Source organism: Notothenia rossii, assembly GCF_949606895.1.
Source record: "Notothenia rossii genome assembly, chromosome: 2".
NCBI lineage: Eukaryota > Metazoa > Chordata > Actinopteri > Perciformes > Nototheniidae > Notothenia > Notothenia rossii.
The window spans coordinates 91320016-91331733 of NC_136904.1; the positions used below are offsets into that span (position 1 = coordinate 91320016).

The 11718-nt window shown below is 43.3% G+C and overlaps 1 protein-coding gene across 1 annotated transcript in view; it reads left to right on the top strand.

The window, feature by feature from the left end:
• pikfyve (phosphoinositide kinase, FYVE finger containing) overlaps positions 1 to 11718 on the top strand; it is a 68607-nt gene that overhangs the window by 17200 nt on the left and 39689 nt on the right. Inside the window, exons 8-15 of the mRNA XM_079665845.1 lie at positions 3445 to 3471; positions 3761 to 3850; positions 4181 to 4337; positions 5215 to 5372; positions 5703 to 5814; positions 7137 to 7284; positions 9232 to 9396; positions 10308 to 10357. Coding sequence (XP_079521971.1) covers positions 3445 to 3471; positions 3761 to 3850; positions 4181 to 4337; positions 5215 to 5372; positions 5703 to 5814; positions 7137 to 7284; positions 9232 to 9396; positions 10308 to 10357 — 907 coding nt within the window. The remainder of the gene's footprint in view (positions 1 to 3444; positions 3472 to 3760; positions 3851 to 4180; positions 4338 to 5214; positions 5373 to 5702; positions 5815 to 7136; positions 7285 to 9231; positions 9397 to 10307; positions 10358 to 11718) is intronic.

An 11718-nucleotide genomic window follows, 5' to 3' on the forward strand; every position in this document is an offset into this window, starting at 1 on the left:
TCCAGGTGCTCTTTTGCAAACTTCAAACGTGCAGATCAGAAAACATTTTATGACCAACTTATGCAGAAATCCAGGTCATTCCAAAGGGTTCACAAACTTTTTCTTGCAACTGTATCTAGATTGAGTGTGACTCTATTGTTACAGCAGCAAAGAGCCAAAGACAGCTTAAAGGTGGGGTAGGTAATTCACTTCAGAAACACTTGTTGTTATATCCCATGGAATGCTCTTAACATCCCGATAGCAATGAATATATTAAATGCTTTGACAATAAATACATAAAAACATTTCATCAGTGGAAGCCATAGAGCTGTAAAAAGCACGACCAATCATCTGAGCCGGCTAAAGTAACTGGATGGCCTACCTGCCTGTCAGCCTTCCATCTGGGCACAAACTTATCTCGTGCCCTCATTGGTCATGTGCGCGTTCGTGTGTGTTGGAGGAGGGGCTCTGTGAGGAAGTCTGAAGGAAGGGGCAGATTTTTTCCGGTTGTGTATTTTCAAATTCTAGCGCACTCAAGCTGCTTTCTCCATTCTTACCTACCCCACCTACCTGGCTCAGTCAGTAGGGGCTTGGACTGGGAGCTGTAGGGTCGCCGGTTCAAGTCCCCGACCAGACCTAAAATATGGAGTGTGGACTGCTACTTGGAGAGGTCCCAGTTCACCTCCTGCCCTGCCGTGGTGCCCTTGAGCAAGGCACCGGACACCTATAAATTATAGTAAAAAAAGTTACACAATTTACAAAAAACACAGTTCTGAGAATTTAGACCCGATTGCTGAAAATGTGAACAAAATTATCTTGCCAAAATATAATCGTGTCAGCTCAGATGTAATGCCTTACTTGTGGGACAATGTAGTACTTTATCACAGTATCTCACATTAAGTTGATGATTGTGGTGAATTTCTATGATCGGGGTAATGGTGAATATCCTGTCATTAGTGAATTGAAAAAAGCTGTCTAGATTACTCCCACAGTAGAGGTTTAAAACATTGAATACATTCAGGAATTACCATGTAAATAGAGCAAACTAACACCATAGGCGCGTTCACACCGGAGTACTTTTCCCTTTTAGTTCCGATAGTTCCTGGGATTTTGCGTTCACACTAAAAAGAGAACTTAGTTCAGAGAACTTTTCACCCCATTTTCAGTCCCTGCTAGAGAGGTGGGACTATCCCCGGGAGACAAAAGTTCCCATTTCTGATTGGCTGGGCGAATTGAAAACCACGCCCCGTAAAACTCTGAAAAGTTTTGTGAAGCCGCCATTTTATTTGCTGGCATTAGCATTATTAGCATTAGCCCCGCGCTCCAACAGAGAAAGACTAACTTATGACAACACAAAAGAAAACATGGGAGCGGTGGAGATGAGGAGGTGTCGGCGTTCTGGCGATTTACTCGGAAGGCTTCAGTAGAAGCTGCTGGGACTCCCAGCAGCTTCTACTGAAGCCAGTCCCCAACTCCGGGGACTTCGGGCCGGGGACTTCGGGTGGCAGTATACGCCGTGAAGTGGTTTGCGGCTTGCCAGTAAACCCAAAGCAGAAGAAGAAGAAGTGACGTCAGTGCCTTCATTTGCGTAATCTTCCCTCAGGGAACTTATTCCGGTGTGAACGCGATCGGCTCTTTAGTTCCATGGGGGAACTAAGTGCTGGGGACTAAGTGCTGGGAACTAAGTACGGCAAAGTACTTGGTGTGAAAGCGGTTCATGTTGCTAGTTATTTTTAGACCTCTATCTTTGCAGGGTTGCCTTATGTTTTATGACACATTTAATTTAATACAAATGTTTCTTTCTGAATTCAATGTGAGCGATTCCAGTTTGTTTTAGTGCCATTTTGAGAGATTCTGATCATATTCTGACGATTGTAATGTCTGGGTACAAATCATGAATCGCAGTTGTTTTGGCCAGGATAATCGTGCCATAAATCTTCATGTCGTCCCATGTCATCGTGTACTGTACCTCCACCCATCATCTCTGTGGACCTACAACCAGAATCCTGACTTCACATCTTGCTTACAGATTTGTTTCTTTGTCAAATGATGATTCTGCTCATGATCGAAACACACAGCCCTAGTTTCTCATCCTGCTCTTTTCCTGCCGTGATTTCTGCTGTTTAAAACAAGTGTGTGTGCTTTGTGTGCAACTGAACCCTGTGCTTGGTCAAGACTCATCAAACAGAATCCTATCAAGTAGAGATGTCCCGATCCGATCGCGGGATCGGGGATCGGGGATCGGGGATCGGAGCCGATCACGTGATTTTCAAAAGATCGGAATCGGGACAAAAAAATCGGGGATCAGACTTTTTTGAATTTTTTTTATTTTTATTCAATGTTACAAAACAAAAATGACCATGTTCAAGTCTTAAAGTCATCCTGAGGCCTTAGTTTTGGTTTCAAATGACACAACATCATGTATGTGTTGCTTCTTTGGGGCTTGTTTTCATAGACCTGGTTGCTTATTTCTCTCAAATCTGGCAACAGAGTGGGCAGGGCGCAGTGTCTAATTGTAGCAGTAAGCTAACGAGTACTGCTAAGCTTTATTTAGTTTTGATCCAATGCTGCACAACTGAACTGATCCAATGCTGCTGTGAAAGAAAGAAGCTATATCCATGTTGGATAGAATATCCAATTTAAATAAAAAAATAACCTTAAGGGACAACTTGAAAGCTTTTTTTCTCTTAATGCATTGCATAAAGATCGGATCGGGAAAAATCGGTATCGGCAAATTGTCAAAATCAAATGATCAGAATCGGATCGGGAGCAAAAAAAGGTGATCGGGACATCCCTACTATCATGGCATGTTTGATATGCATCTGTTAGCCATGGTTAAGAGGAGTTAATGGCTGTTAAGTAGCAGAGCAAGATGTTGAATCAATTTTGTTGCTGATCTTTGACGTATCCAAGACTGTGAGGAAAAAATCCCCAGATATGAATCATATGGAAAATAACACATTTTCTCAGTTTTCTCATTAAAACAACAGCGATTTAATGGAATTTAAAGGGTTAAAATCCTGAAAATGATTAAATATTTGGTATTTTAAATTAGGGCTGAAGTTGCTTTAAAGATTGAACCCAAAAAAGTGGTGGAAAAAATATTTTTAATATAATGTTTTTATCAAAATGTTTGGCAGTGGACATTTTTGTCCCGAATGACTAATTAGGGCTGTGCATTTGAATGATACCGGAGGGTTAAAGTAAGATGTAAAGAAAGCACTCGTGCAGTGTAGAAAAACAGTATTTTATACATCTTTAATAAAGCATGACTGTCTGATATAGTCTTCCTCTTTAAGTCACGTCCTAACTAATAGTTTGCATTTTTTGAAGATGTCGTTAACCATGCACACAACGCCTCGCAGTGTTTTGTTCTGCTACTTCTTATTGGTGTGCTTCCTGCTTATTTCCTCTATCAACCTGCCTCAAACGAAATCTGTTTCCTCTCTCTTTCTCCTGGCATAGAAAAACTCCTATTGGGATGAGAAAGAAGTGAGTCCCGCTTGTTTGTTTGATTTATGTTTTGCTCTTTAAAAACTACTGCATGCTCAAAATCACAGATGAAGTGTAAAGACAACTAGTGTGTGTGTGTGTGTGTGTGTGTGTGTGTGTGTGTGTGTGTGTGTGTGTGTGTGTGTGTGTGTGTGTGTGTGTGTGTGTGTGTGTGTGTGTGTGTGTGTGTGTGTGTGTGTGTGTGTGTGTGTGTGTGTGTGTGTGTGTGTGTGTGTGTGTGTGTGTGTGTGTGTGTGTGTGTGTGTGTGTGTGTGTGTGTGTGTGTCAGTATGATTCACCAGGAGCAGCAGAGCAGCGGCCTGACTTCCAGACTCACAGCGCTTCAGGAAGACGTCGGAAAATCCCCTGCGAGGAAGAGGTAACTCTTTACTTGTGTCGTATATCTTTCTATCTAGTATGGATCCATTTGTTTTGTGTTCAATATGCATGCCACTGCCAGTCACGCTGAATACAAACAGGTTTAACACAGCTCATCTCGACACGGCTTCTCCAGACACGGTTTGCTACCGTCCCACACACCTGAGTCTGATCACCAAGTCATTACATATATACACTCACAAGTGAATGCTCGATCTTGTGTTCAATGGCAGAACTGCAGGTTACATTAAACTTGTGCAGACACATACATTATGGCTAGCTTGATTTGAGTACAGGTATTGTGAAAGATCCCTGTTCATGTCCTCCTCAGGTCGGCCAGTGTGACCAACCTGTCTCTGGACCGCTCCGGTTCCTCCATCGTTCAGGCCTACGACAGCTCCGTCAGCCCCCCCTCCAGCAGGGCCCTGTCCGGCACCAAGAGCGGCTCCAAGCTGGACCACAGCGAGGAGGAGAGGAAGATCCTGCTGGTGCTTAGTCTCACATGTTCAACTCCTTGTATCATTAATTCATTTATCATTTCATAATTTAGTTACGGGGCCTTTCTCTGGTCTCTGCTTCTCATCCCAGAGGCTCTGCTGGGTCAGAAGCATGTGAATCTCCCCTTAATTCTCCTGTCTGGTCTCAAATACTATGCCTGTTAACTTTCTAAATTGAAGTATTACTAACTCTTATTATTACTTATTACTTATTATTACTCTTATTATTATTACTTATTATTAACTCAGTTTAATAACTTAATGTCAATTATCTGTTAAGTCCTCAATAAAAGTTATGTTAACATGCAATTTAGTGAGTTATACCTAATTATTTTTGGCACCATTGGATTCCTTGATCCTGAAAATGTGGGTTTAGCAGTTCAAATCAATGTTCTAGCTTATTTAGAAGTCAAGATATTACAAAACCTACATTTTACGGCGGCCATTTTGGAAATTCCAATATGGCCGCCATATAAACACCTGGGCAAATGGAAACATGGATTTTCTGAATCCTTATACAATATCCTTTCCAAAAATGTATAGTATTGTAAATCCCATCCCAGCATTGAATTAATTTATCTATAAAAGGGTGTTAATTGGTATTAAAATGTCTTCAATTAACCTTTTGAATTCTTTAAATTCTTAAGACAGGGGAAGTGGGTTATTATGAATCATGTGTTGTCCAAAGTTGCATTTCAAAATCTCGAAATAATTGGTAACATCTACTTTTTTGACAATCATTTACCAAATACACTCAAACTCATGTCACAAATGTGACGTGGATAGTTTATTTTAAAGAGTCTTACATGTCTTTCTTTACACTGTGCCGACCCTGTGATTTTGACATACTGCTGTTCTTGTTCTGCAGGACTCGTCGCAGCTGAAGGACTTGTGGAAGAAGATCTGCCACAACAACACAGGGATGGAGTTCCAGGACCACAGATACTGGCTGCGGACCTACCCCAACTGCATTGTGGGAAAAGAGCTCGTCAACTGGCTGCTGAGGAACGGCACCATCTCCACCAGGTAGCATCTCACTGGAGAAACTTTTACGTTACTGTGTCGGGTTCATGGTCCTTGGAAAGATAGCCTGGAGTTATATGGAAATATGGTGATTTGCCAAGCTTAAATAATTTGTACCCAAACAATCATGGATCATACAGGTTAACATCTGGACTGATTAGCCCTTTTTTTCTTTGTATATTCCTTTATAAAGCTATATTTTTCATCCAGTCGGTAGAAAACATACAGTAATTACCTAAAATAATGGCTAACTGCAGCCTTATGTAGAAGCTGCTCCTGATCTTGTGTTGCACTGTTAGCTCTCCCTCTTACCTTAATGTTTCTGTGTTTCAGGGCGCAGGCCATCGCTATAGGTCAGGCGTTAGTGGACGGCCGCTGGCTGGATTGCGTCACACAAAACGACCAGCTGTTCAGGGACGAGTACGCTCTCTACCGCCCCCTGCAGGTAAATCACTCAAAGATAAGATAAGATGAAACTTTATTTATCACGTTGGGGAAATTCAGGCGTTAATAGCAGAGTCAGAATGAAAAACAGGATTGCTACAACATACTACAACTTATATGTTTATATTGATTGATTGAACGGTGTCCTGTAATAACACGAGGGTGTAAGGAATAATCAATATATCGTGCCGGAACTTTAAAGGGGACCTATCATGCAAAATGCACTTTTGTACGTCTTTTATACATGAATATGTGTCCCCGGTGTTCCAGGGAACTCACCAAGTGTCAGAAAACACAACCCTCTCTATTTCCCTCCATACCCAAATCTCTAAAAACGGGGCTGCAACGGATCTGATACAGACTGATCCAGATTTGAAAATAGTGTGATGTCACTGACGAGGAGCTCCGCGTATATGGCCAACTCTCCACCAATCAGGGGAATGAGAGGTTGCCGTGGCAATGGCATGGTAACAGCATGGTAACAGCATGGCAACAGCATGGCAACAGCATGGTAACATGACGCTCGTAACTCGGCCCCCTCCTTTGCAGGGGGGCGTGGTCAGCTATAAAAGAGCACATGTTCAATGTGAAAAGTGACAGTAGATATAAATTAGCTGCAATTTGGTGCTATAGATATATCTATACATTTTTTAAATAATTGTAAAAAAAAATTTATAATATATATTTTTTTAAACACCTCGAATTTCAGAGGGGGCGCGGGGCTCCGTTGGCGGGGCTCCGTTGGCGGGGCGCAACATTGGACTTCCAGTTTTAGGATTAATATTGTTTTTAGCCAGTAGCATCTAATAGTATTTTGTGTATGTGAATATAAGGAGAATGACGTGTGGAGTTACTAAACACACCGTCTCCAACTCTCACTTATTGACGCTGCATTACCACTATTATTATGTGTTTATGACCAATAAACATTAGAACAATTTTATTTTAAATATCGTGAGAGACGCGCCTTGGCTACGTCATCAGAGGACTACAGAAGAAGACCCGCCCCCGTCAACGCTAGCCAATAGATGAAGACTACAATACGATATAAAACACGTTGTTATGGAGAGAAACTCTCTCTTCCTTTAATGTTACCCCAGACAGCTAACTGCGCTAAATGGACTGTGGACCGTTAAATTGAATATTGGAACCACAGGTGTGTTCCCTTTTAAAACCTTCTATATCATTACTTTAATAAATACTGTTAGACTTTTCGAGAAGTTTCCTGGTCTGCTTTTAGCTAACTCTTGGTCTTCAAACAAAAGAACACAACAAGGGTAAATATGACTATCTTCTCCTCGCATCTCTTTGTTTGTCCTTCAGAGCACAGATTTCTCAGAAACTCCGTCTCCAGACAGCGACAGCGTGAACTCTGTGGAGGGACATTCAGAGCCGTCCTGGTTCAAAGACATCAAGTTCGATGACAGCGACACAGAGCAGCTGGCAGACGAGGCCGAGGACACCATGCCCAGTATGTATCACATGTTTAAAGGTCACCTGTTATGCTAAATCCACTTCTCCATGTCCCCTCTACATCAACATGTGTCCTCTCTTCTTCATGTCTCTTCTACATCAACATGTGTCCCCTCTTCTTCATGTCCCCTCTACATCAACATGTGTCCTCTCTTCTTCATGTCTCTTCTACATCAACATGTGTCCCCTCTTCTTCATGTCTCTTCTACATCAACATGTGTCCTCTCTTCTTCATGTCTCTTCTACATCAACATGTGTCCCCTCTTCTTCATGTCTCTTCTACATCAACATGTGTCCCCTCTTCTCCATGTCTCTTCTACATCAACATGTGTCCCCTCTTCTTCATGTCTCTTCTTCATCAACATGTGTCCCCTCTTCTTCATGTCTCTTCTACATCAACATGTGTCCCCTCTTCTTCATGTCTCTTCTACATCAACATGTGTCCCCTCTTCTCCATGTCTCTTCTACATCAACATGTGTCCCCTCTTCTTCATGTCTCTTCTTCATCAACATGTGTCCCCTCTTCTTCATGTCTCTTCTACATCAACATGTGTCCCCTCTTCTCCATGTCTCTTCTACATCAACATGTGTCCCCTCTTCTTCATGTCTCTTCTACATCAACATGTGTCCCCTCTTCTCCATGTCTCTTCTACATCAACATGTGTCCCCTCTTCTTCATCAACATGTGTCCCCTCTTCTTCATGTCTCTTCTACATCAACATGTGTCCCCTCTTCTTCATGTCTCTTCTACATCAACATGTGTCCCCTCTTCTTCATGTCTCTTCTTCATCAACATGTGTCCCCTCTTCTTCATGTCTCTTCTACATCAACATGTGTCCCCTCTTCTCCATGTCTCTTCTACATCAACATGTGTCCCCTCTTCTTCATGTCTCTTCTTCATCAACATGTGTCCCCTCTTCTTCATGTCTCTTCTACATCAACATGTGTCCCCTCTTCTCCATGTCTCTTCTACATCAACATGTGTCCCCTCTTCTTCATGTCTCTTCTACATCAACATGTGTCCCCTCTTCTTCATGTCTCTTCTACATCAACATGTGTCCCCTCTTCTTCATGTCTCTTCTACATCAACATGTGTCCCCTCTTCTCCATGTCTCTTCTACATCAACATGTGTCCCCTCTTCTTCATGTCTCTTCTACATCAACATGTGTCCCCTCTTCTTCATGTCTCTTCTACATCAACATGTGTCCCCTCTTCTCCATGTATCTTCTACATCAACTTGTGTCCCCTCTTCTCCATGTCTCTTCTACATCAACATGTGTCCCCTCTTCTCCATGTCTCTTCTACATCAACATGTGTCCCCTCTTCTCCATGTCTCTTCTACATCAACATGTGTCCCCTCTTCTTCATGTCTCTTCTACATCAACATGTGTCCCCTCTGTGGAAAGAGACTCTGAAAGTTTCAGGAACAAAGATTCTCTTTCTTTTTGATCCATTTCTATAAAAACCTGTCTGAAAATGAGCTGATCAGATTTTGGCCACTTGATGATGTCATAACGATGTTTTGTCTTGTGTAACCATTAGCCAATCAGCAACCAAGGTAACCCCCCCCCCCACCTTATCACCGGAATCTCATCCTAGAGCACCATTGAGTTCTTTTTAACCAAATATCTCTCAGAGGGGCGTGGGGAGGGGCTCCTTATTTTCTACTTACATAAAATAATGTGTATTTATATATGTCTTTTTTTTTAAAAGCTTGAATCTAGAATATTTCACAGTCTCAGAATCAGAATACCTTCATTTGTCCCACATAGGGGAAATGTACATGTTTACAGCAGAAAAGAGACAAAGACAGTAGGGGTGGGCGATACCACAAAATCTGGATTCGACAAAAAAGTCTGTTAGTACTTTTGAATTCTGTATGATCTGAACACTTCCTCCTTCACTTTGGGTTTCCGTGGATCACTGAGCTTCCTCTCTGTACAGACTCAGCGAGCCCCAGTAAGAGAACATCAGTCAGCAGTTCCCAGTCGGCGGTGGACAGTGACTCAGCGTCCTCAATCAACCTCAACATGGAGCAGAACAACGTCAACTTCCACATCAAGAAGCAGGCCAAATATCCTCATGTGCCTCCTGCCTCTGAGCAGAAAGGTAAACAACACATCATATACCATCTTTATTTACCTTATCATCATATTTGGTTAAATATTTTTTGCACAATGTAATAGCTGTTGAATAAAGACACCAGCTGCATTTGGATTGGTTCCCTATAAACTTCACTTTCACTTCGCCATTCTGTTTAACACTGAAAAAAAAGTGGTCTATTTTCACTTCAAATTCTACGTCCAGCATTTTGATCGTTTTAGATTATTGTATATTTAGCTCCTTTTGACATGTAATGTACAACAATATTTCAAGGTGTCCCCAGGGTCTTAAAAAGTATTAAAAGTATTAAACGGCATTTCCCAAGGTATTACATTTTGTAGCTTGTTTTCAATAAGTATATAAATGGTCCAAAGAGGTTGTATTCTACAGTCTGCCTGAATGTAATCATTGCGTAGGTGTGTAGTGTGATTCTGTGTAGTTTATTGATGGCATCCCGTTGGATTTGACGTCATCTGAACAGGACATCTCACGCTCACTGCTCGATAGCGTGAAGGCCCGTTTACGCCGGTTGTTAAGCAACATCGTTATGGGGAAATGCAAGTCTGCGTCCAAATGGTTGGAAGATAAGGAGGAAGGACAATCAATACTGTATATAGTCAATGTGAGGTCAAGTGTGTCGCCAAGGTAACCGGTTAGAACTCAAAGTGGCGATGAGGTCTTAAAATGTATGAAAAAGGGTCTTAAAAAAGGTCTTAAATTGTTTTACATTTCACTTCAGGATTCCTGCATACCCTATATATATTATATGTTATATTTTACTATATTTGTATTTATTTTTGATATTTTCTAGTTCTCTACCTTTGATTTTAATTCTTGTTTTTATGCACCATGACATCAAGTCAAATTCCTCGTACGTGTAAACCTACCTGGTAATAAACCTGATTCTGATTCTAAAGACTTCTTACCAGCCTACAGCTGCAGTTCAGTCAGGAGAGACGGTTTTGATGTAAGAACAGATATTTATTGCCAGGAATATACAAATGAATTTAATGGAGTTTTGGCGATTAGGCCCCGTTGTGCAGGAGAACCGATCCGATGAAACCCCCCGGGGTCTAGACACTGGTGGTGGTGAATGGATGGTTGGTGTCGGTCCGAAGGGGAGTGGCTTAGCTTGACCCTGGTGGTGGTGAATGGATGGTTGATGTCTGTCTGAAGAGGAGGGGCTTAGCTTGACACTGGTGGTGGTGAATGGATGGTTGGTGTCGGTCCGAAGGGGAGTGGCTTAGCTTGACCCTGGTGGTGGTGAATGGATAGTTGGGTTAGTCTGAAGGGGAGGGGCTTAGCTTGACCCTGGTGGTGGTGAATGGATGGTTGGGTTCGGTCTGAAGGGGAGGGGCTTAGCTTGACCCTGGTGGTGGTGAATGGATGGTTGGGTTCGGTCTGAAGGGGAGTGGCTTAGCTTGACCCTGGTGGTGGTGAATGGATGGTTGGTGTCTGTCTGAAGGGGAGGGGCTTAGCTTGACCCTGGTGGTGGTGAGTGGATGGTTGGTGTCTGTCTGAAGGGGAGTGGCTTAGCTTGACCCTGGTGGTGGTGAATGGATGGTTGGGTTCGGTCTGAAGGGGAGGGGCTTAGCTTGACCCTGGTGGTGGTGAATGGATGGTTGGTGTCGGTCTGAAGGGGAGGGGCTTAGCTTGACCCTGTTGGTGGTGAATGGATGGTTGGTGTCTGTCTGAAGGGGAGGGGCTTAGCTTGACCCTGGTGGTGGAGAATGGATGGTTGGTGTCTGTCTGAAGGGGAGGGGCTTAGCTTGACCCTGGTGGTGGAGAATGGATGGTTGGTGTCGGTCTGAAGGGGAGGGGCTTAGCTTGACCCTGTTGGTGGTGAATGGATGGTTGGTGTCGGTCTGAAGGGGAGGGGCTTAGCTTGACCCTGGTGGTGGTGAATGGATGGTTGGGTTCGGTCTGAAGGGGAGTGGCTTAGCTTGACCCTGGTGGTGGTGAATGGATGGTTGGGTTTGGTCTGAAGGGGAGGGTCTTAGCTTGACCCTGGTGGTGGTGAATGGATGGTTGGGGTCGGTCTGAAGGGGAGTGGCTTTGCTTGACCCTGGTGGTGGTGAATGGATGGTTGGTGTCTGTCTGAAGGGGAGGGGCTTAGCTTGACCCTGGTGGTGGTGAATGGATGGTTGGGTTTGGTCTGAAGGGGAGTGGCTTAGCTTGACCCTGGTGGTGGTGAATGGATGGTTGGGTTTGGTCTGAAGGGGAGGGTCTTAGCTTGACCCTGGTGGTGGTGAATGGATGGTTGGGGTCGGTCTGAAGGGGAGTGGCTTTGCTTGACCCTGGTGGTGGTGAATGGATGGTTGGTGTCTG